The sequence below is a fragment of the Vipera ursinii genome, assembly GCF_947247035.1.
Source record: "Vipera ursinii genome assembly, chromosome: 4".
Classification (NCBI taxonomy): Eukaryota; Metazoa; Chordata; class Lepidosauria; order Squamata; family Viperidae; genus Vipera; species Vipera ursinii.
In genome coordinates, this window is record NC_139514.1 from 80,782,430 (window position 1) to 80,808,240 (window position 25,811).

At 43.0% G+C, this 25,811-nt stretch overlaps 1 protein-coding gene across 1 annotated transcript in view; it reads right to left on the minus strand.

The window, feature by feature from the left end:
* Window positions 1-439: 439 nt before the first annotated feature.
* RGN (regucalcin) overlaps window positions 440-25,811 on the minus strand; it is a 36,044-nt gene continuing 10,672 nt past the window's right edge. Inside the window, exons 4-7 of the mRNA XM_083361322.1 lie at window positions 3,720-3,935; window positions 2,368-2,499; window positions 1,596-1,750; window positions 440-743 (exon numbers count right to left, since the gene is read on the minus strand). Coding sequence (XP_083217448.1) covers window positions 693-743; window positions 1,596-1,750; window positions 2,368-2,499; window positions 3,720-3,935 — 554 coding nt within the window. The 3' untranslated portion in view covers window positions 440-692. The remainder of the gene's footprint in view (window positions 744-1,595; window positions 1,751-2,367; window positions 2,500-3,719; window positions 3,936-25,811) is intronic.

Consider the following 25,811-nt stretch of genomic DNA (forward strand, 5'->3'; position numbering starts at 1 on the left):
GGTTTGGGGCGGTGAGAGCAGGGTTTTCTGCTAGGGTTCGGTCCAGGCAATGAAAGTAGGGCACTCTGCGATGGTTGGATCGGGGTGGTGGGAGCAGGGTGCTCTACGATGGTTGAGTCGGGGCGGTGAGAGCAGGGCACTCTCAAAGGTTGGGTCAGAGCAATGAGACCAGGGTACTCTGCGAGGGTTTGGTTGGGGCGGCGATAGCAGGTTGCTCTACCAAGGTTGCGTTGGGGGCGACGACAGCAGGGCACTCTGTGCGAGGGTGGGGTCGGGGCAGTGAGAGCAGGGCGTTCTGCGAGGGCAGAGAAAGACTTGTGGATGAAATAAAAAAGAAAGGAGCAGAGTTGGGAAAAATGGCTAAATTTTAATTAGCTAAATATTAATTAGCCTTTCAATCAACAAATTGATAAAATCACACATATACACTATTGATATATTTGAAACTTTATTAAAATATTGATTTAACAGAAAGAAAAAAACATTTTTAATTAGCTGTAATAAAAAAGCAAACTGGGCACAATTTGTGGCTGAATTCATGGCTTGGGAGTTTCTTACTGTACTTGTTGGTCTACCATCCTATAGCTTCTAAAAAGAAACAGATAAAATGTGCAGTGATGCAATGCTGTCATTTCCTTCCATCCTTTGTTTTGATATTTGCATCTTCCATCCTTGTTTTGATATTTGCATCTTTAACCTGCATATGAATATGGTGGGATTCCTTTCACCCCAAGGCCAGTAATCTAGTTTTTAAAAATGAGGATATGAACAGGATAAATTGTAACATCTTTCCTAATAAACTCAAAGCATTTATTTCAAAAGCAAATTTTTGCCTACATATGTTCATTTGTTTAATTAGATGATGTTGTATGGCTTAAATCCAAGGACAAGAGACAATAAAATAGTAAAAAGAAAACAAAACAAAAAAGAACCAAACAACACCCCCCCCCGCCAAACTTCAACAAAATAATCATCAGGGGCTCAATAGTCATTCTAATCCTAGACCTGAAAGCAAAGATAGGTATTTAAAGACATAGCATTAATCTGAGATGCTTAATTTGATTGTTCACAATATCCAAGCTGCTTCTTTTTTACATATGGTACATTTTTAAAAGTCATATTAGAACTTTACTTTTGTTAAAGTATGTTTTTTTAAATGAATACTGTTTTTTTTAAAAAGAAAGATATTAGTGAAAATTTAGCTCTTAAATCAGTCTGTTAAAACAGAGATCAATAGAAGGGAATATTCGTAAGTCAGGTTTGAACTGTGAGGTCCTTGACTCTGAGCTTGGTTGTTTCCTTGCAGACATTTCCCTACCCAATTAGTAACATCAGTGCTCTGCCTTCTGCATCAGTATACTGATGATACCTAGTTGCATAATGAAATGTCTGCAAGAAAACAACCAAACTCAGAGAGCACCAAGGATCTCACCTTAAAACAAAAATGCTGGAGTGGGTTTAACAATTATTGGAATAGCTGCCATCTTGACTTTATTGACCCCCAGATGCCCCTCAGTTAAAATACTCAAATGCTGCCCACCACCTACTGTAGCATGCATATCATGATTTCAAATGCACTGCAGCACTCTGATTACCTTGAAAATGCCACCAGCCTGGGGTTGTCGTATGAGAGATGACTCATCCAGTCCAGCAGTCGCTGAAGTGACATACAGTTCTAAATAATCATATCCACCAAAAGAACAGGAAGTTGTATTGTCTATAGGCAGCTTCACTGTCTGAATTCTTTTTCCTGTTAAAATAAATCAGGACATTTCCTTAACAAAGGGCAGCAGACCAGCAGAGTGGAACTACTACATTTCCCTCCTTAAATTTGGGAAAAAGTAAACACCCATGCACCAAAAAATCAGGGAGTGAAGGCTGCAAATGGCGTACTGGAATCTACATTTAAATCTGCAGGTTACACACTCCATCCTAAAGAAACAAAAGGTAGGACCTAAAGCTGGAAAAAAGAGCTTCATGGTCTTTGAAATTTTTCAAAGGGAAAATACTGATTGAGCCCTGGGCTTTTTGCACTTAAATCTACCTTCTGGATCACATGCAGGAAGCTCCAGGTCTTGGCATTTATGGGATGACATTATCACAGAGGTTTCACCAATCACCAAAGGTTTTCCATTTGCATTAACAAGTAAACTAAAGCATAAGCTGCACTGCATTTCAGATAAGATAGGGCCTTTTTATACAATATACATGGAGACCAGGAGGCTGCTTTTCAAAAGCAACATCTCTGCATAAGCAAAGGAATGTTCTGGAACACATATTGTGTTTGCTTTAAATCCCCTACACCACACAGCTTGATCTCAGGAAAGAGATGCAGACTTCCCCAGCCCATTCCCTACAACTGCTAACCTGTTTCAGGATCTATACGGATTACCCGTCCTCCACCATAACAGGCCACCCAAAGCTTCCCCTCTGTATCAATACACATCCCATCAGGAATGGCCTCTTCCTTTTCCAATTCGTATATATTCCTGCGGTTGCCTGAAAAAACACATTGAAACCTACTACAAGTTAAGACATACATTTCCCAAATAATATTTTTACAAGAAGAGATGCAAAGGAGAACATCATAAATTTATTTTATCTTGGAAGGAGTACTTGGGATCATGCCGGAGAATATTCTAAACTGTAAATTGGAGTCTTAGAGAAGCAGGCTTTTATCTGTAATATAATATTAAGCAAAAGGATGGCTAGAGGTCGACTTCTCCAAATTATCGACATTATCTTCCAGCATGTATAGAGTTATCTTAAATGAGTAAGATTAACTGAACTACATAGTTGGGAAAACAAATATGGATAAGAAACATGTTTTGGGGTATCAAGTTCACTTTAGCTTAGATGTGCTGTGGATCCATTGATCTGAGCATAGGGCTATGTTCCTGAGATGGGGAAACCTAGTTGAATGTTTTCTCGTTGCTATTATTTATTTAATTATGATGCCGCCCATCTTCCTTATAAGGTGACTCTGGGTGGCTTACAGCCATGATACCTGATTCACATAGTACAGTCCCAACCCATTCACCTAAAAGAGGATGGATTTTTTTTCTTCATAGTTTGATTTATTTTGATTAACTGTAGTTTTTACTTTTATACTACAGAATAATACAATGTTGTTATTGTAAGCAATCACAAGATACAGATGGCAAAAGCAATCACAAGATACAGATGGCAAAAGCAGACTTTAGCAGTAATCAAAGAGGGAGAAGAGATAGAGCAGACATGACACCATTATCTCTGAAAAGAAAGAAAATAGAACAGTGATATTAGTGCTTATTGTTTTCTTTATTAAAGAGCACAAGTTTTATAAGGGCTGCACCAAGCATCTTAAAGAGTTATATCACAAAATGATTTTTACCTAAAATGACTTGTGACTCTAGAGGTGTGTTATGTGTGTGTGCACCCACACCCTTTCAAATCAATGTTGATTCCTGGCAATAGCCTGGATTACCCCCTACAGTTTTATTGGCAAGATTTCAGAAGTGCCTTGCCACTGCCACCTTCTTTCTAGAAATGAGTGTCTGGCCCAAAGTCACCCAGTGGCTATATGCCTAGGATTAGAACTCATAGTCAGTCTTCCAGTTTCTAACCTGATCCCTTAACCACTATACCAAGAGTGGAAGAGAGAGAAAAAGCAACAATTTTAAAATGGTGTTCAAAAAACAACTTTGTTACACATTTCAAACCATGGAAAGTAGGCATACAAAGCTTCCCGGTTTGCAGGTCATAATCAAAGGCATCAACACGGTACGAAAGGCTGTCAATGTAGAAGAAGGTTCTGTGATCCAGAGACCAATCCAAACCATTGGAGATGTCCACCTTGTCAAAATGTTTCACCACGGAATGGTCAGGAAAGAGAGTGTAGAGTGAGCCCTGGTGCCGTTCAACCACTGCAGGACGAATCTCCTGAGACATCGTACCTATGGGAATCAGAGAGTTAACAAGAAAAGATCACAGAGCACCACAGAAATAGCAGGAGAAAAGATGGAGTTGGATGTCACCTTTCCTAAGACAGAATGGAAAAGTAAGGGGAGTGGGCAAATCACATATTTTCATGTCCACAAAATGCTGAGGTGCACTTTCAAGACTCATGGAAGCTGATTATTATTATTATTATTATTATTATTATTATTATTATTATTATTATTATTATTTTAAATATAGTTTCTTAATTTTTTACAATAATAATCTTTAGTGCTTCATGAACAGTGTGTTGTCTGGGTTCATATATTTAAAACAATCAATGATTATTTCTGCAATTAATCAATATGTTCATAATATATTTCTTCATCCTCTCTTCTTCCTGTAATATTCTCCTTTTGTCTCCTTTTAGCTATAACACATGGCGAAAAAAGAACAAATAAAAAACAATATATACTATTAAGGGAAGAATTTAAAAAACTAAAATTAGAATTACAAATAAATCCACAAAAGAAAATACTGAAAAGACAAATGGAAATAATAAAAGATAAATTTAATTTAATAGAATCAGAAAAACTGGCATAGCAAATTAAGATCAAAACAAAACTTTTTTGAAAATGCAAATAAACCAGGAAGATGGTTTGCTTACAAACTTAAAAAACAGAAGGAGAAAAAATTGATAAGTACCTTAGTAGATGAAAAAGGCTGTTTAAAATTTAAAATAGATAAAGAATATTATGAGAAACTGTGTGATATAGAAGAAATTTCATGGGAGAAAATGATTCAATATATGGGAAAAAATAATTAACAAAAATTTCAGAAAACTTTAAAACTATGTTAAATGAGAAAATAACAATGATTGAACTGACAGAGGCTATAAGAAGACAAAAAAACAAAACACCAGGACCAGATGGACTCCTGGCAGAGTTGTACAAATGTCTACAAGGTACATTGAAAGATGTGTGTAATGAACTGTTGAAGGAAAAGTCTTCATCATGGTTCAGTCCAAGCCGGGAATAAACAACATGGCGATTGCTTTAGGAAGAAGGTTGCAGTTTATTGAAGAGGAGAACCAGACAGAAAGATGGCTCTGGAAGAAAAGAGAGTGAGCACATGTAGGGAGTGGGTTTTTATACCCTCTGGAGCTCTTGAGGTTATTTCCTGTTCCTGTTTGAGGCTTTGCATTCCCTGTATCATGTACCAGGTCTGAGTATGCCCCTCTGGCATCTGTAGGTTAATCCTATTATGTCCTGTCTTAGAGTTTGGATGGGGTATGTAGATTTTAGGTGTCTTTTGTCTTCCTAAACTTCTAGCTGGGGGCCTCCAACCTTCCTGAATGGTTTACATCTGCATTTCTACACAGCTGGCTTCTGCTTGGGGGAGGGAGACTTGGGGCTATTAAGAAAAACTGGGCATGCTTTTCTGCGTGCTTTTCTGATCCTTTGAGGAAATATATTTTTCTGCCCTTTTAATATTTCCTTCTCTGGGGGGCTGACTTCCCACAAATCCCCCCTTTGTGCCATAAGTGTGTGAGTGACACACTTACTGGCACAAGATTAAAATTGATCTGGTCAGGGAGACTTGCTAAACAAGCTTTAAACTCTTAAGCCAAAAAAAAGGGAAGACACTAATGGGGGCAACAGAAAATGATCCCTGCAGTGGCTCCCAAAAGGGTAGCTTCCAACCCATAAAGGCCTAAAAGTCAGGGCAAAAGTTCAGTTAGATGGAAAAGAAATTTATAATGTCCAATATTCTGTGCCAATTATTTTCAAATGTTGGATGTCACTTTGAGCTTCCAGTCAGGTTTGCACAATCCTCCCAAAATTCTTCACAGCCATGGTCTTCATCAGTACATAACCACTGGCTGCCCATTTTCAAGGGTTGTTTCCTGCCTTAGCTCTTAGTTCAGTGCATCCAGGTTTGTAATGTCCAATTGAGATTAGCCAGTATGGAAGCCAGGCTATTAAATTTTCTTAAATTGCACATAGTGAGCCCTAGCACTCCCAATCTGAGTCCACCAGTGCAAGATATTCAGGGCTTAGGTTTGGAGATCTCTTTTCTGCTACTTCCCTAGTCAGGGCAAATCACCTGAGGGGGCCTGGTTCCCTCCCCGTTGAAATTTGCTTGAAGTTGTTCCTACAAAATTTTAATGACAGGGCAAGAATCAGGCTGGAGCCTTACTGAAGGTAAGTGTAAGAGAGACTCAGTGTGATTATGAAAGGTAGGTGTGTGTGTGTGTGTGTGTGTGCGCGCGCACACACCCGCGCAGGCAGCTACTAATACAATACAGGCAATACAAACATTCTGGATAAATTTTCCTCCCACCAGACAGAAATCCAAGGTGTTCAGGACTTGCTGTGCCAACTATTCCCAATGCCATCTCTTCATAAATACATTCAACTGGCTTATTACTATACAAATGGGGCAAGAAAGAAGCCCTTACAATGAGTTTCCACCTTTCCCCCATAGTCTTCCTAATTTTCTTCTGAGGCTTTATGTGGAGACCAATGGCTCCAGGATTCCTTCCTTCCTCTGCAGCTTTCACAGGCATCTGGGGGAATAGTCAGACTTGGGAAGATCTGTTGCATTCTGGGTGCATGGTGACTTTTAGTGGATGGTTGGATTCAAAACCCAATTCCATGGCTCAAATGGATGGAGGCAGCATTTGGGTCAGTATGCTCTGCTTCCAAAGGTTGTGGGGGGTCATCTGTGTAGGGCTGAAAGATATGAGAACAAGATCTCTCCCTTTTCTGGATGGAGTCTCCTAGGAGAGGCAGACAAAGGCATGGAGAACAGAGGATAAGAAAAGAAGAAGTAGAATTGGGGGAGGGGGTAGCTTGCAGACATAATTTGGAAAAGGCATCAATACTGCAGTGGTTAAAGAAACAGATAAGATGGTGACAACACAGATGATGACAAAAGAGGCTGGATTCTGGTAAGAACAAAATGAAAGGTCTCATTTCTGAAATTGAACATTTGCAACATGTTAGAGAGGACTTTAGGACGTGCAACTTGAAAAATGCTGGTCATGTTTCAGGAAAAGAATAGACAGACAAAACCCATTTACAACACATACAATAAATGCAAGAGTGAAGAGCAGATGAACTTAAAACATTCCCTCCTGCTAACTTTGGGCTGAACTTAAGACTACAGAGAGAGAAAGAAAAAAAATCATTTTTCTTTACTCGGTTTGTTGGCCAGACAAAGTGAGGGTATTTTCCTTTTGGTGGCTTATTTTAAGCAGAATTTCTAGCAGAATTTTAAAATTCTTTTCTCTTTAGATTAGAGAGAATTAACAGTCACATTTACCTCAAATACAAAGACTTTGACATACATATACACACAAAGACAAGTAAAAGAAAACAGAAAAGGGAAACAGAAGTCTTAGTTTTTACACATCCTGGTCATTCCCACAATAAATCTCAGTTAACTCAAATTAGGGAAGGCACAAATGTTAAACATACTACATAGTTGCAAGAGAGAGAGAGAGAGAGAGAGAGAGAGAGAGAGAGAGAGAGGGGGGGGGGGGAATCACTACTTCTATATCTTAATTTCCTTTTAAGTATCTTTATTTAGCCAAATTAGTTTCCCAGCAAAGCCCTGAGCAAAGCCCATTCTTCACAAATTTCTCTTGCTCACTTCCTTTTTCATACCATCCAGGATGGGCACTCACCTCTTGTCCCACGCCTCGAGGATATCTCCAATGGGTGTCTTAATTCTGACCCTCGAACTACAGCTAACCATGTTCCCCTTATGATGTGGGGTTCAATCGGCTTAGTTGGGTCCCAGCGGCACTGGCCAGCCACTCTTAGTGACACTATCCCTGCTGCCCCGCCATCGGTTTTTGGGCACAAAAAAATGCCCAGGAGGACTTCAGTTCCCTAATGAAGTACTGGCCCCTCCTACCTAGGGAACTCTATCGCCCAATTTTTCTGCCCCAAAAAGGGGTCTGGGGAGGACCTGCCACCCTCGGCTCAGACAGATACTGGCACCTCCTTCTTCCTCACCGCCTTCAGTTTTCAGACTCAGGAGGAGTCTGGGAGAACCTATGCTTTGTGCCTTAGTATGACCTGCTCCTACAGATGGGCTTTGCTTACAGGACCTTACCAGCTGGTTGTCAAAATCTGATTCTCTCACACTCATTCCATTTGCACACAGTCTTTCCCCTAACAAAAGGTCCTGCACTCTGGCCAAACCCCCATGCTTTCCAGGGTCTGCCACTTGAACAGATCCTTTCTGCGGTTAGGAAAGGCGAGAGGGAGCAAAATCCACCTGTGATTGGGGAAAAATGGGTCTTCTCAGAGAGACATACACATTTCTCTCACTCCCCTGGGCTTTAAAGTTAAATTTTAGAGGTACTCACCTTCACCTTCTTTGCAAAGCAGCCCTTGAGCTCAAACCCAAAACTCCCGTTACTACCCTGGCTCCACATGGGCAGGGCCTGGGAAACCCATCCACAGACACAAGGGGTCTGCTGCTGGCAAGATGGGGCTTACCAGTCTCAGTCCATTGGAGAGGTTATCTTGGAGTCCCATCCTGGGTGCTAAATTGTTGAAGGAAAAGTCTTCATCATGGTTCAAGCTGGGAATAAACAACATGGTGACTGCTTTAGAAAGAAGACTGCAGTTTATTGAAGAGGAGAGCTAGACAGAAAGATGACTCTGGAAGAAAAGAGAGTGAGCACATGTAGGGAGTGGGTTTTTATACTCTCTGGGGCTCTTGAGGTTATTTCCTGTTCCTGTTTGAGGCTTTGTATTTCTTGTGTCATGTATTTTGACCTGAGTCTGAGTGTGCCCCTCTGGCATCTGTGGGTTAATCCTATTATGTCCTGTCTTAGAGTTTGGATGGGGTATGTAGATTTTATGTGTCTTCTGTCTTCCTACGCTTCTAGCTGGGGGCCTCCAACCTTCTTGAATAATTTACATCTGCATTTCTACACAGCTGGTTTCTGCTTGGGGGAGGGAGACTTGGGGCTATTAAGAAAAACGGCATGCTTTTTTGCCTGTTTAAGACCCTTTGAGGAAATATATTTGTCTGCTCTTTTAATATTTCCTTCTCTGTGGGGCTGATGTCCCACAGAACTTCGAGGCTAAATTCCCAAACACATGGACAGAAGCAAATATTACTTTGATACCAAAGGTCTCTGACACAGATAAAAAAAATTACAGACTGATCTCATTACTAAATGTGGACTATAAAATCTTTACTTCAATAATAGCGGAAAGATTTCTAATTGAATTTATACATCCAGATCAAAATGGATTTCTACCAAAGAGACAAAGAAAAAATAATTTGAGAGTTATAATGGACATATTGGAATACTATGAAATGCATCCAGGGAAACAATTGGCATTAGTATTTATAGATGCTCAAAAGGCATTTGATACCATTTCCTGGCAATTTATGACTCAACAACTAAAAATAATGGGCTTTGGACAAAATTTTACAAATATGATTACAACAATATATCACAAACAAATAGCAAAAGTGATTGTAAATGGAGATTATACAAAGAATTTCAACACAAGAAAAGGCACAAGACAAGAATGTCCACACTGTTATTTATTTTAACATTCGAAGTTCTAAATATAAATATTAGATAAGACTCAGCAATTAAAGGGCTAGAAATAAAAGGTGAAACTTAGAAATTGTAAGCATTTACAGATGACTTGGTAGTCATCCTAGAGTAACCTTTAGAGATGATTCCTAAATTATTGGAAAAGATAGAACAGTTTGGAGAGATAGCAGGACTGAAGATAAACAGAAAAAAACTAAAATGACAGTTAAAAATCTTAAACAGATAAACAAAAAAAAACCAAGTGTCAGAAAAGATAGAATTACAAATAGTCAAAAAAGTGAAATATTTGGGAATATGCCTGACAGCAAGATGTTTAACGATAAAGGAAGATAACTATATAAAACTACTGAATCAAATAAAGCTTCTTGGAAAAATGGAAAAATTTGCAACTGTTGATGTTAGGAAAAATTGTTAGAAAAAAATGAACATATTACCAAAAATATTGTTTCTATTTCAAATGATACCTACAAAACTGGGGAAAAATTCTTTGAAGAATTAATTTCTCTAATTTTAAATTTTATTTGGCAAGGAAAGAAAGCTAGAATTAAATTGAAAATGTTACAAGAAGCTAAGGGAAATGGAGGCTTTGGCTTGCCAGAGTGGGTTTATCAAACCTCAGTATTAACATGAGTAAAAGAATGGATAACTCTTAGAAATAAAAGGTTGTATTTGGAGGTACATGACTTACAACTCGGTTGACATGCTTTCTTATGTTATGGGAAAAATAAATTTCATAGATATTTTCAAAATCATGGTATTAGAAATGCATTATTATTAAAGGGGAAAAATAAAATTGACTTACAATCCTAATGAGCAGGCTTCATTAGGTTTGTACCTTGAGGACTACCTGTATTGTAAACTGACAATTTCCAAAAAGTAAAATATTTCATTTTTAGAAATTTTAAATTTTTTAGCAAACAAACAAAGAGAAATAGTCGTGGAGATAGAGACTGATACTATAGTGACCTGCAAAGTATGCAGTATGTTTCAGCTTATGCCCACAGAAGACCCAAAACTTTGAATTACTAGAAGAAAAAATAAAGGGTTTAGAGGCAACTCTAGCCACTCTGAAACTCAATGAACAAAGCAAGAAATCTGGAGTGTATGCGACTAAAAGCATACACAGGATGTCAGCACAGCAGGGGGCTGGACAGCTCCAGGCTATAACCGTTTTTGGCGGGAAAGCCTGAATGGAGAAAGCCTGACAACTCCGGGGCATGGTCAGCTCTGGTGGGAAGCCAGGGTTTAAATCTATTGGCCACCTGCACTGGCGGGAAGCCCAGGTTTGAATCCATTGGATGGTATTTACCTGGGCAGGTATAAAGATACGCCAGGTAAACCCTTTTCCCCAGCTTCATTCCTGACCTCAATAAAGAAGTTACTACCCAGCTTAGTGTCCGTCTCTCTGTGAGACCACGCGACATTGCACTGGCGACGAGGATGGGATCCTGCACTGGACATCGCTAGCCACGGATGAAACCCCATCGGTAGCGCCGGATCAGGACGCAGGACGACCTGAGACAGCGGAATGGCACAACTGGGTCAGTACCTGCTTTTTTAATAGTAACCGCCCCAAAGGGTGGGAAGCCTTCGTGGGACAGCTCAAGTGCTACCTAAGGGCGAACGGGGTTAAAGATGACCGGCAGAGAGCAGCGGCGCTACTCTGCAGCTGCGGGATGGAAACGTACCAGCTGGCGGTCGGTCTCTGCTCACCCGATGATGTCAACACCATCGGGTACAGCGAGCTGCTGGCGAAGCTGACCGAGCACTTCAGGCCAGAAACGTCCAAGATCGCGTGGAGGTATCGTTTCAAGAAATGGGACCAACGGCCGGGTGAGTCTGCCAAACAATACATGGCCGCCCTAAGGCAAGTAGCCCGTCTGCAATTTTGAGAATTTAGAGATCAGGCAACGGGATCGGATCGTCTGTGGGTTGTGGTATTGGAAGCTGCGGCAGAAGATATTCGCGAAGCAAAAGCTAACCCTGAGAGACGTCCAAGAGGAATTCCTAGCCTGGGACGTGGCTGAGGAGTCCGACGCGAGGGAGGGCGGCACCATCCATCAGCTGAATGGCTGCTGTGGGGCAGAAGAGTCAGCATGCGAAGTAGACGCCATACACCGGACCCCTTGACAATTCACCACAACCCGAGGCAACTCGAGAGAGCCAGGACCAGCCGCGATGGACCTGAAGTGCCAGGAGTGCAGGTGCAGAGGAAACACTCCCCGGACTACCCAACTCCCTGGTTACGGTGCGGACCGGCCCCGGTCTACCCAGCACAGCGGCTGCGGACATCCCCGGTCTACCCAGTGCTCCGGCTGCCGTGCGAACGGCTCCTGATCTACCCGCTGTGCGAGTTGCAAAGACAGCATCCCCAATCTACCTGCCGGTTCAAATCGGCGAAGTGCCGGGCATGTGGAAAGACCGGGCACATCGCCTCGGTCTGCAGGAGCAAGCAACGGGACAGCCTGCATGAAGTGGAAGCGGAGTTCCAGTCTGCTACAGGGAGCGGTTGCAGAGACTGACGGTCAGTCACACAGAGGGACGGGCAGCTGTTTGCTCAACAGGGGGACACCTGACACACCCCAAAAATAAAATTAAGGGTGAAACTGCAAGGAATCCCCTGCATGATGGAGCTGGACTCAGGGTCAGCCGTATCAATCATCTCCGCCAGAACATTTAAAGAAATTTGCAAGCAGAGCGGCCAACAGGTTCCCTTGAGGCCATCCAGACTGACCCTCTGATTTTCAAAATTCACCAATTAACGTTTGGGGGGAGGCGTCGGTGATGGTACAATACAGGGGGTTCGCGGGCAAATTGAATGTATTGGTCGTCGAAGGGCAGCAGACCAGCCTCGTGGGGTTAGGGTGGTTCAAAGTGCTGGGCATTGGAATCACGGGGATTCACCAGACGCAGAGCTGCCATTCACTTGAATCTGTCTGCAAAGATTTTGCAGACGTTTTCAATGAGCAGTTAGGAAGGTACACTGCCCCCCCAATTTCATTTAAATTAAACCCCCAGGTTCAGCCCATCAGAATGAAGGCTAGGAGAGTCCCGTTCACGTTAAAACACAAGATAGAGCGGAGTTGGATAAGCTGGTGGACCAGGGGGTGTTAACACCAGTCGATGGAGCGGAATGGGAAACCCCCATCGTAACGCCTCTCAAGGCAAACAGCGAGGTCCGCATTTGCGCCGACTATAAGGGGACCATTAACCGAGCTCTGAGCGCCCATTCCTACCCGGTCCCCGCAGTCAGCAGCATCCTGGCGTCCCTGCAGGGCAGGGCGGTGTTTGCAAAGTTGGATCTTGTCCAAGCTTATCAGCAACTACCGGTCGACCCAGAGGCTGCTAAAGCACAAACGATAGTCACCCACAAGGGGGCATTCTGGGTAGACCGGCTGCAGTTCGGGGTCAGCGTGGCTCCTGGAATTTTCCAGGAGGTGATGGAAAGAACCCTCAAGGGGATACCAGGGGTTTGCCCCTACTTTGACGATGCCCTAATTGCAGGTAGCTCTGAGGACGTTTTGGCAGACCGATTGAAAGCTGTGCTACAGAGGTTTAGGGCTGCAGGACTGAAACTCAAAAGGGAAAAATGCAAGATTGGGGTGAGGGAGACAGAGTTCCTAGGGTTCAGGATCAATGCTCAAGGCATCCACCCATCTGCATCCAAGGTCAAGGCGATCAAAGAAGCCCCAATTCCCAAAAACAAGTCTGAGTTGCAGGCATTCCTGGGCCTCCTCAACTTTTATCACACATTCCTGCCACACAAAGCAACAATTGCAGAACCTTTACACAGGCTGCTAGACAAGCAAGCATCCTGGGACTGGTCTGACACACACACAAACTCGTTCAACACGCTGAAGGACTTGTTAGCAGGCAATACTACAGTTACACACTTCGGGGAAGACAAGCCAATCTGCCTTGCGTGCGATGCATCCCCTTATGGGATTGGGGCAGTCCTCAGCCATTTAAGGGAGGATGGAACTCAAGCCCCCATCGCATACTACTCCAGGACCCTGTCAGCTGCAGAAAGAAATTACGCACAGATAGATAAGGAGGCGCTGGCGGTGGTTGCAGGAGTAAAGAAATTTCATGACTACCTATATGGTAGGGAATTCCTAATATATACGGACCATAAGCCATTGTTGGGGCTGTTTACAACGGAGAAGCAGACACCACAAATCCTGTCACCCAGGATGCTACGCTGGTCCATCTTTCTGTCAGCATACACATGCAAGTTGGTACACAGGCCAGGCAGGGAGATGGGGCACGCAGATGGCCTCAGCAGACTTCCTTTAAGGGACACGGAGCCAGGCCCTGCTCCTGCTGTCCAAATATTGGCAATACAGGAGCTGCCAGAATGCCCCCTCAACGCTAAGGACGTAGCCACAGAGACCCCCAAGGACAAAGTCCTGAGCAGGGTACAATCGTGGGTGAGCAGTGGGTGGCAGGACAAATCACCAGGGCAAGAGTTCATTGCATATTTCTCCAGGAGGCATGAAGTGTCAACACACAAGGGGTGCCTGTTGTGCGGGAGTAGAGTAATAATTCCACAGGGTCTAAGAGGAAGGGTCCTGAAATCACTGCATGAGGGCCATCCAGGGGTCGTAAGGATGAAAGCTCTGGCAAGGAGCTACCTGTGGTGGCCAGGGTTAGACAAGGAAATAGAAGGGTTAGTCACTGGATGCTACACATGCCAAAGGTCACGACCAGAACAACCACATGCACCAGTACACAAGTGGGAGGAAACACACACCCCATGGTCCAGGGTGCATATAGATTATGCGGGGCCATTCCAGGGACACACATTCTTAGTAGCGGTAGACAGCCACGCTAAGTGGTTGGAGGTGGTGCCCGTAGGTAACATGACTTCAGCAGGAACCATTCAGGCATTAAGGGGGTTGTTTGCAAAACATGGTCTGCCAGATGTAATTGTGTCGGATAACGGAACGCAATTTACTTTGTCGGATTTCCAGGTGTTCCTGAGGACCTTGGGGATTAGACACGCCACCTCAGCCCCTTTCCACCTGGCCAGTAATGGGTTGGCAGAACGATTCGTGCGAACGACAAAGGACGCCCTCAAGCGCATAGTTCAGGGAGAATGGAAGCAAAGACTGGCCACCTTCCTCCTTCACCAACACTCAACACCCTGCTCTGCCACAGGCAAAAGCCCAGCAGAACTCAGATGGGGCAGACGCCTGATAACAACACTGGACAGGCTCCACCCAGGCAGAGTAGCAGCAGACGCTGGGACCCCAAATATCAAAACAGTTTTTTTTTAATTAAAAAGTATTACAGTACATTTTAACTTTAACAATCCCCCCCTCCCCCCACCCCTACCTATCCCTCCCACCCATTCCCCCCTCCCCCCTGACTTCCCAGAGCTAAATACAGGGTATAAAAACAAAGAACAATCATAAGCATCCATATTTTAACAACAATAAACTATTAATTCTATCACCCTCTAGCTCATATAAAATGATTACAAACAGTCTTACTATTACATATAAAAAGAAAAGAAAACAGAAAAGGAAACTTACTCAAATGCTAAATGAAATTTCTTAGTCCCATATTTGTTCTGGATATAATCAATCCACTTTTTCCATTCCATAATATAACGTTCTTGCGAATGATCTTTCAGGTAAGCCGAGATCTTTGCCATTTCCGCCAGGTCAGAAACCTTTAGAGTCCATTATTCTATAGTCGGCAGTTCCTCCTTTTTCCAATATTGACCTATTAAAAGTCTTGCTGCTGTAGTTAAGTTCAGCATCAACTTAATGTCCACAACAGTAGCATCTGTAATTATGCCCAACAAAAACAATTGTGGACAAAACTTTATCCTTTGCCTAAAGATCTTCTGCATATTCCACCAAATTTTTATCCAAAAAGTCTTAACCTTTTTGCAGGTCCACCATATATGAAAATACGTTGCATCTTCGCCACCACACCTCCAACATTTAGGCTGATAATTCGGATACATACTTGCAAGCTTTTTAGGGTCTAAATGCCATCTATAAAACATTTTATAAAAGTTCTCTCTTAGGTTTTGGGCTTGCATGAATTTTACGTTCCTCACCCAGATCTTTTCCCACATGTCCATTGTAATAACTTCTTGAATATTCTGAGCCCATTTTATCATACAGTCTTTAACAAGTTCTGTTTCTGAGTCAATTTCTATCAATGCAAGATATATCCGTTTGATATGTGCTGGACCCTGGTTTCTAATTTGCTTTATCAAATTTTCATCGGTCATTGAAAAACCAATTTTCTGATCTTCTTTCCACCTGGCCCGTAGCTGAGTATATTGAAACCAAGTTTGAACGATCTTCTCATCTCGCAAGAGATTGTAAGGCTTCAAACACCAGACGTTCCTTTCCAAGCTTAAAATCTCCTTATACGTAGTCACATCATGTTTGAAGCCAACATTTATGTTTTCTATTGCTTGTTTTGGGATTGCCCACAACGGCATCTTGTAGTCTAACTTATGTCTATACTTCTTCCAAACTCTCAACGATGCCTGTCTTAAAATATGCCCTTTAAACACATTATCTACCTTCTTATCATACAACAAATATGCATGCCAGCCAAATAACAAGTCATGGCCCTCAAGATTTAATAATCTCCCTTGTGTCAAATTAATCCAATCACTTATTCCTGATAACGCAGCAGCTTCATAATATAATTTAAGATTAGGCATTTTAAGACCACCTCTTTCACAAGTATCCTACATAATCTTAAATTTAACTCGTGGCCTTTTCCCTGCCCAGACAAATTTATTGATACCCCGTTGCCATTCTTCCAAATTAGAATCTTTTTTAAGGACCGGTATCATTTGAAATAAAAATAAAAATTTAGGCAGGACGTTCATTTTCACTACTGCAATTCTTCCCAACAAAGACAATTGCAGTTTTTCCCAGCTCTCCAATTCTTTTTGAATTTTTCCCCATAACTTTTCATAATTATTTTTTATATAACTTTGTATTAGAGGGTGACAAATACACCCCCAAATATTTGACCCTTTTAACAATCTCAAATCCAGTTAGTCCTTCTAAAAGGGCCTTTTGCGGTGCTGTCATATTTTTGGCCAAAATTTTGGTTTTTTGTGCATTAACCTTAAATCCAGAAACCTTCCCATATTGCATTATTATCTCCATCAGGTCCACAACAGAGTTTTCTGGCTGAGTCACCGTAACAACCAGATCATCTGCAAACGCCCTCAATCTATAATCCTGATCTCTAATTTGAATACCCTTAATTTTTTCCGAACTCCGTATTTTTATCAATAATATCTCCAATGTTAAAACAAATAATAAAGGTGATAACGGACACCCTTGTCTTGTGCCCTTTTCAATATTGCATACTTCAGTCAAACTATTGTTAACTATTATTCGGGCAGTTTGTATTTGATATAATGCCCTAATTGGTTGTAAAAATTTATCCCCAAAATTCACTTTATCTAAAACTTTCATCAAAAATTGCCAATTCAGTTGATCAAAAACTTTTTCTGCATCTAAAAAAATTAGCGCCGCAGGGATCTGGTTGTTCCTTTCCAAGAACTCCACCACATCTACTATATGCCACACATTATTTTTCATTTGTCTACCACCAATAAACCCAGTTTGATCCCCATGAATCGTCTGTTGCAAAACCCTCATCAATCTGTTAGCTAACACCTTAGCAAATATCTTGTAATCTGTATTTAAAAGTGATATTGGTCTGTAATTTTTAACTTGAGTAGCATCTTGATCTTCCTTCGGAATCAAAGAAATAAAAGCAGTTCTCCAAGACGGAGGCACCCTTCCCCCCCTCTGAATTGTCTGAAACAATTCCTTTAACGGCTTTATCAGCTCCAATTGTAAATTTTTGTAGTAAGCCGCAGTCAAGCCATCCGTGCCTGGCGCTTTATCCACCTTCAGTTCCTTAATTGCTATAAGAATTTCTTCTTCTGTTATCAATTGATTGATCTCCTCCTTTTGTTCTTGCGTAAGAACCGGAATGCTAGCATTCTTCAAATATACATCAATGTCTGTTTCATTAATCTTCTCCTTAGCATATAGTTTAGAATAAAAATCCACAAAGGCTTCCTTAATAAGATCCTGTTGAAACACAACCTTGCCTTTATATTCAATTTTATCTATATTAGAAGCCCTTTGCTTTTTCCTTAACCTGTAGGCTAGCCATCTACCTGGCTTATTGGCATTGCAAAAAATATTATGCCTAGCAAACCGTAAATTAGTTGCCACCTGATCAGCCATCAACTTATCAAATTGTCCTCTTAACAGGTTAATGACCTCCTTAATCTTCACATCCAATGGGTTCAAAATTAGGGCCTTTTCTTTTTCCCTAATTTCATTCTCCAGTTCTTTCCTTCTAGCTTCCAAATTGCGTCTATATTTATTGTTCATATATATCAACACCCCTCTCATATAGGCTTTGCTAGCATCCCAAACCATGTCCATAGAGGTATCCTTATTCATATTAATTTCAAAAAAATCCTTCATCTGCTTTTTACATTCTTCCACATTTCTCTGGTTTCTAAACAAATTCTCATTTACGCGCCAGGAGCGTCTATCTCTATTGTCCTTGTTGATCTCTAACCAAACTGGACTATGGTCAGAAATAGTTCTTGCACAGATCTTTACCTTCTTGATCCTAGAAAAGAAGTCATTGGTCAATAATATAAAGTCAATCCTAGAAAAAGATTGATGTCTATCAGAAAAAAAAGTATAATCCTTTTCATGTAGATGTGTATCACGCCAAATGTCTCGCAATTCCAAATCATCCTTCATTTCAAAAAAAGATTTAGGCAATCTAGCATGACTCGGGGCACGCTTAAAAAAACCAGCTTTGTCCATCTGTACGTCTAGGACACCATTCCAATCTCCCATAAAAATAAAAGATTTATAATCCAATTGGGTGACCTTTGTATGTAGTAAATTAAAAAAGTCAGCTTGTTGTTGATTAGGAGCATACAGTCCAACTAAAAGCGTTTTTTTACCTTCTAGCAGCAAATCTATCATAACATATGTTCCTTGCTTATCTACTTCAATTAGTTCCGCTGTCAGAGTACTCTTAACATAGACAACCACTCCATTTTTCTTATTCATTGCAGAAGCAATAAATTGCGTACCCAACCTTGAGTTCAATAAGTACTTTTGATCCATAACCCTAATATGCGTTTCTTGCAAGCAAATAACATCAGTCTTAAATTGTTTTAAATATCGAAAAACTTTCTCTTCTGTGGTGAATTTAATCCATTGACATTCCAGGTTAGAAATTTAGTCGCCATTCTTGGCGTCCCGAAGCTTCTGGAGCACGTCTGCCAGGACCCCTGTAACTTCCTTAGGCCGCGCCCCTCCCACAGCTTCACTGTAAGTACGCTTTGGAGGTTCCATAACTTTCTGCTGGTCTTGCTCTTGCTCTTGTCTCGCTCGTCTTAACGCGGCACGCGTCATCCTCTGTTCTCCAGCAGCAGCCGATGAAACTGTAATTTGATCCCCTCCAGCACCATTCTCCTCTGTCTGTATTCCTTCAGTGTGTTTAGGCTTTCCCTCACCATATCCCTTTGCAGCTTCCAAAAGTGATAGGCGGGTTGCTTTTAACACATTACTATAAAAATCACGTGCCTGAGTCACAGTAACCAGACGATGTCTTTTACCTTCGTGCATCACCACCATTCCGACTGGAATCTCCCATCTAAACTTGATATCACATTTCTTAAGTTCCTGTGCAAGGAATGCAAAATCTTTCCTTCTCCTTAAAATCTTTGGAGGAATCTCTTTTAAAACCAGGACTTCTTGCTCAGCAACCACAAACTTAGTATCGTAAGCAGCTTGAATAACTTCATCCCTAATTGCTCTCTTTGTAAAGTAGACCACCACATCTCTAGGTAGCTTCCTCTGTCTTGCAATCCATGAATTTACACAAAAGATTTTATCCATACTTCCCTCAATTTCAGATGCTGGCTGGCCCAGTACCGCTTCCAAAGCCTCTGAGACCAGCTGCTTTAAATCTTCTTTAGGATTCTCTTTTAAGCCCCTGATTCTAATAGCAAACTCCATCTGATGGTACTGGACAAGGCTCAATTCTCCGTCCATTTTGTCCCTTATATTTTCATTCTCTAATACCTTTACGTCTAATATAGAGTTCTTTTGACTAAGATCCTCCACTTTTTCATCCAAACGTTGCACACATTCAGCCACACTTTCAATTGTAGACAAAATGTCTGCCCTCATTGCTCTAAACTTCTCTTCCATCTTCTCCTCCAATTTCTCCTCCAGCTTTTCCATCTTTTCATCCATCATATCCGACATTAATTGTGAATGCTTTTCAAAGGCATCTTGTAAATCCTTAAGCGTCAATGCCGGAGGAGGTGCAGGAGGAAGCAAAGCTTGCAACGAGGTCTGTTGCACCGGGGAAGCCCCCGTACTCCGGAGAGCTTTGGAAGTTTTAGCCGCGATCTTCCCCCACTTTCACTTGTTGCACACTTTCACTTTAAAGCTATAAAATCCATTGAGCTAGAGAGTAAAGATAAAAGTCCACTTCACCTTGACCTCCTGTACCGCTCTGCCTGCTCCTTAAAACTCAAGAGTCTTTCCTTCTGGCAGGGGTGGTTGCTAACGCTTGGCTCTGCTCCAAAAATCACGGAGCAGAGACGCTGCACAGCTCGGAGCTAACCCAGGCTTCGGGGGGGCTCGATCCTTCAGCCGCCCAAACTTTCAGCTCAGGAGGCCCCGGAGAGCTCAACCCCTACCTGGGGCCTCACCCCCTCCTCTTCTCCCGAGGAGGGGGCTTCAGATCCACCTAAACAGCTGATCGGCGCTGTTTTCAATCAAACAACAAAGCTGCGGAGCGGACAGCCCGGAGATGGCTGTCTTCAGCGTCGCGTCGCCACCGGAAGTCATATCAAAACAGTTTTTAATACTGGGGACCCTATCTGGGCAAGGAACTATAGCTCAGGTCACCCATGGGTGCCAGGTGAGATACCAGATCAAACAGGACCCCTATCCTACAAGGTAAGGGTGGAGGGGCGAACTCCTGTGGAAAAGGCACCTGGACAAGCTAAGGAAAAGGGCTCCTGAAAGGGTTTTTGAGGACACACTGGGGGCTGAGAAGGAAGAGGCAACACTAACACAAGCATCCAGGAGGGTTACCAGAGGGTCACAGAGGCAACCCTACTCCAGGCAGGAAACCGACAGGGAAAACACGCAATCACCGGACCCAAGCGAAGTAAGGACGCAGCTATACCATCAAGGCACTCAACCAAAATCCAGCATAACACAAACCCCAGGCACCTCAACACACACACACACACACCCCACAATCCACCACAACCACAACAAGCAAGAGAGACAAGAGACAGCACCACACCACCGAGGGAACCAGTCCCAAGGAGGTCAAGCAGGCCCCACAAGGCTCCAAGCTATCTCTCTGACTATGTGCGTTCTTAAGGGGGGTGGAAGGTGGAAGAGTAACTACAGAAATAAGCAAATAAAAATATTGTATATATATGTTAATAGTGTATATAGTTATGGGAGATGGAATGAACAGAGGTTAACCCCTCACTATGGGGGAAGGGGTGTAGTGTATGCGACTAAAAGCATACACAGCATGTCAGCACAGCAGGGGGCTGGACAGCTCCAGGCTATAACCGTTTTGGTGGGAAAGCCTGAATGGAGAAAGCCTGACAGCTCCGGGGCATGGTCAGCTCTGGCGGGAAGCCAGGGTTTAAATCTATTGGCCACCTGCACTGGCGGGAAGCCCAGGTTTGAATCCATTGGATGGTATTCACCTGGGCAGGTATAAAAATACGCCAGGTAAACCCTTTTCCCCAGCTTCGTTCCTGACCTCAATAAAGAAGTTACTACCCAGCTTAGTGTCCGTCTCTCTGTGCGACCACGTGACATCGCAAAATCCAAACCTAAACAAGAAGACTGCACCAAAATAAAACACAATAGGGAACAAACAGTTTCCATAAAAAATGAGCTTACATATGTACCTAAAGGGTAATACTAATGGAAACATGTCACTTTTAGAAAAGAAAAAAAACAACCAAGAGCAAAACCCCTATTATCTACCCTAGCGCACTCCAATGAAGCCCCTCTGGAACTGAACAACTGCTTTCATAGCTTCCCCCTGGAAGAAAATATACAGAAAAGAGCATTCATCAATAGTTTCTGAAAAAAAGAAGCACAACCCAGCATTCTTGCGACTTCCCTAAGAAAAAAAGGTGAACATTGGTGATAGGAGATTCAGTTCTTAGGGCAACAGAAACCATAGTCTGCAGACCAGGCAGTCAATCTAGGGAGATATATTGTCTCACTGAAGCAAAAATCAAAGATATAACTCAGCACCTTACTAAAATAATTAACCCCATTCTTCTACACATGGGGACCAATGATACAACAATGAATCTGAAAACAATAATGAGATTACGAACAGCTAGGGAAGAAAATTAAAGAATTAAGAGAACAAGCAATGTTTTCATCTTTACTTCCAACAAAAGGCCAATATCCAATGAGGGGGCAAAGGATTTTAGAAATGAACCACTGGTTTAAAAACTGCTGTCAACAGAACTTTGGCTTCCTAGTCTACGGTCTGTATTACCTACATGAAGTGCTACTGGCAAGGGATGGACTGTACCTCACTAGAAATAGAAAGAATATATTTGGAAAAAACTGGCTCATCTTATTAAAAGGGCTTTAAACTAAAATTGAGGGGGGAGAAGGGGCAATCTTCATCACCTCTAGAACCTAATTCCAAGCAAAAACCACTAGATCAGGGCTTTTTAACTGATGGTATGTGTGCCACCAGTGGTACTTTAGCACTTGCAAGGTGGTACGCAACCCGCAGCCATGTGTAGCAGGGGAGGAAATCAGCTAAAGTGGTGCTGCACAGATCTGGAGATCAACTGGAGCTGCAGAGCTGGCAGAAGCCCTAGGATCAGTGCACGTGGCAACATGGTAATTGGAGCTTCCAGCACACCCAGAAAAAAAAGGAGGAGGAGGGCGGAGAGAAGTATAAAAGGGGCAGGTTTTGGCGGGAGAGGAAGAGAAAGAGCGAGAAGAGAAGAGGCTTTTCTTACCAAAGCAGTGAGGAGAGACAGAGCAAGCAGCCTGTTTTCAGAGGAAGGGTGAGTGAGTGAGTGGCCTGTTTAGTGAGCGGCGTGTTTTCAGGCAAATGGCACATGAGCGAGCAGCCTGTTTAGCAAGTGGCATGTTTTCAGGTGAAGGGTGAGTGAGCAAGCGGCCTGTTTACAGAGTGGCATGTTTTGGGGGGAAAGGTGTGTGAGCGAGTGGCCTGTTTAGCGAGCGGCGTGTTTTCAGGCGAAGGGTGAATGAATGAGTGGCCTGTTTAGCGAGCGGCATGTTTTCAGGCAAAGAGTGAGTGACCAAGCAGCGTGTTATCAAGAGGCGTGTTTTTGGGTGAAGGGTGCGTGAGTGAGCAGCCTGTTTAGTGAGCCGCATGTTTTCGGGGAAAGGATGCATGAGCGAGCAGCCTGTTTAGTGAGCGGCATATTTTCAGGGGAAGGGCAAGTGAGCAAGCCACCTGTTTGGGGGGAAGGATGAGTGAGTTGGGCAGGAGCCCCAGGATCGGCGTGTGCTTCTGCAGCGCTATTGGGGCTTGGCAGGAGCCCAGGAGCAGCACATGCAGCTACAGCTGATCAGCACTTCTGCTGAGTCCCCCAGAAGCGCTGATCAGCTGGATCTCGGCGCTGATCCTGGTGCTTCTGCTGAGCTCCCAAGAAGCACTGATCAGCTGGATCGTGGTGCTGATCCTGCACTTCTGCTGACCCCCAAAGAAGCGCCAATCAGCTGGATCCTGGCACTGATCCTGGCACTTCTGCTGAACCTTGACAACCCTTAAGAAGTGCCGATCAGGGGTCAGCAGAAGCGCTCAGCAGAAGTGCCAGGATCAGCGCAAGCAGGCAGGAAGGAAGGAGATGAGAATGAGAAGGAGGCAAAGAAGGAGAGGAGGAAGGAGGGGAGGAATGAGATGGGAATGAGAAGGAGGGAAAGAGCAGTTTGCCATGCAGCCGCCATGGATGGCTGGGAGACTTTCTCTCCCCCATTCAGTTTTAGATCGCTGGGGGGCCCTGAAAAGGGCCAAAAGTCACCCGAAAAGGCAACCAGCAAGGAGGGGATCTCACTGGATTGTGGGAGAGAAGCAACTCTCCCATTGGAGCTGGTGATCCCTCCAAATAGGCGGATGAAAGGACCGGCCATAGAAATATGGCTCGTCCATAAGCTGCAGACAGCCAAAGTCACACTCACCATCTGGCAACTTCAACGCAGTGTGGAAAGGACTGATCTACCTCTCTTAAATCCTAACTGCTTTTTTGTACCTATTTAAGCTGCTAAAGTACTTTCCCCCCTGTGGAGAGGGAAGGGGGATTTTAGCCCTCCCTCTAGAAACAGCGGCTACTGAACATACAGGGGAGCTTTTTTGAAAATGTTAATTGCATCTCAATTGGCACTTTATTTTCTAAAGCTTGTGGATTAAAAGATTTTTGATTATCTACTTTTTACCTTCTATTTTTATTTGAAAGTCTGGGTTTTTCCCCTTAAAATAGAAGAAAAAAAACTCCAAAATGATTGAAATAACTTTGAGATTGAAAGGAATTCCTTAAACTCTGGAGTGACATCTTGTGGCTAAACCTGAAATTGCAATTTACTATTCTTAAAGACAGTTCAGGAAATAAGATAAGACTCATGTGACCTTGAACACCAGCTGTGAGAGTTTTAGCTCTGTTTTTTATTTACTGGGGGGGGGGGAAACTTTAAAAGTTTTCAATTCAACTCATTACTACAGAAGACCAGAAATGCAAAAACAAATTTCTGCTATATTGAAAATAACTTGTAGTCCTGCCAGACCTCTTAACCTTTCAAAAATGATGACTGGATGGTCATCTCAATATGACATAATAATACAAGAACTCTTTGACGATCCTGAAGCAAGGACATGGAAGATGATTTGGCAAAGAAAAAAAGCCAGAATAAGACTAAAGAAGAATGGAGTGTGAAGATATCTAGGAGGTTTAAAATAGAATATATCTAAGTAGACAAGACTCGTATCTTGAACATGAGATATTGTTAAGATGTGAAGATAAAGATAAAGAAAAATGTTGGCTAATTAAAATCTAGATGCGTGAATGTCAATAGTTGAGATATTGAGTTGTTTATAAAGGTTAGATAAAGGTGATTAAAACATATATACTTGAGTATAAGCCAACTCGAGCATAAGCCGAGACCCCTAATTTTACCCCCAAAAACTGGAAAAAGTTATTGACTCGAGTATAAGCCGAGGCTGGGAAATGCAGCAGCTGGAGGCTGGATCCCCCGAAAGACGTCTCTGCTGAGATGAGAGAACGGGGTGGCAAGCCGCCGAGAGAATGGGGAGGTGGAGTGCTCCGCCGAGAGAATGGGGCGGCTTGCTGTTCTCTCGGTGCAGCACGGCAGAGGCTGGATCTCGCGAAAGAAGTCTCCGCTGAGCGAGAGAATGAGGCGTCTCAGCGCCCATTTTCTCGGCAAAGACTTCTTTCAGGGGATGCAGCCTCTGCCGCCCCTTTCTCTCAGCTGCCAGGGCAGCTGAGAGAAGGGGGCGGCAGAGGCTGGATCCCCCGAAAGAAGTCTTCGCCAAGAAAATGGGCGCTGAGATGAGAGAATGAGGCGTCTCAGCGCCCATTTTCTCGGCGAAGATTTCTTTCGGGGGATGCAGCCTCTGCCGCCCCTTTCTCTCAGCTGCCCGGGCAGCTGAGAGAAAGGGGCGGCAGAAGCTGCATCCCCCGAAAGAAGTCTTCGCCGAGAAAATGGGCGCTGAGATTTTCTCGGCGAAGACTTCTTTCGGGGGATGCAGCCTCTGCCGCCCCTTTCTCTCAGCTGCCCAGCTGAGAGAAGGGGGTGACAGAGGCTGCATCCCCCGAAAGAAGTCTTCGCCGAGAAAATGGGTGGCAAGCTTCCACCACCCCATTCTCTCAGCGGAGGCTTGCAGAGGTGGCGGCGGAGCTGCACGCGCAGCTCTCCAAACCGCCGCAGCCCGTTTGGAGAGCTGCTGCCTTCGTCCATGTTTGATGAAAGCAGCAGCTCTCCAAACTGGGGGGTGGAAGTTCTTTCTTTTTTTGTTCACTGGAGTATAAGCCGAAGTGGATTTTTCAGCCCAAAAAGTGCGCTGAAAAATTCGGCTTATACTCAAGTATATATGGTATATGTTAAGAGTGATATAACGTAATTAATATGTTTTGACGTAGTGAAAAGAATAAAATTAAAAGCTAAAATATGAGAAAGTGGACATGAAGAAGAGA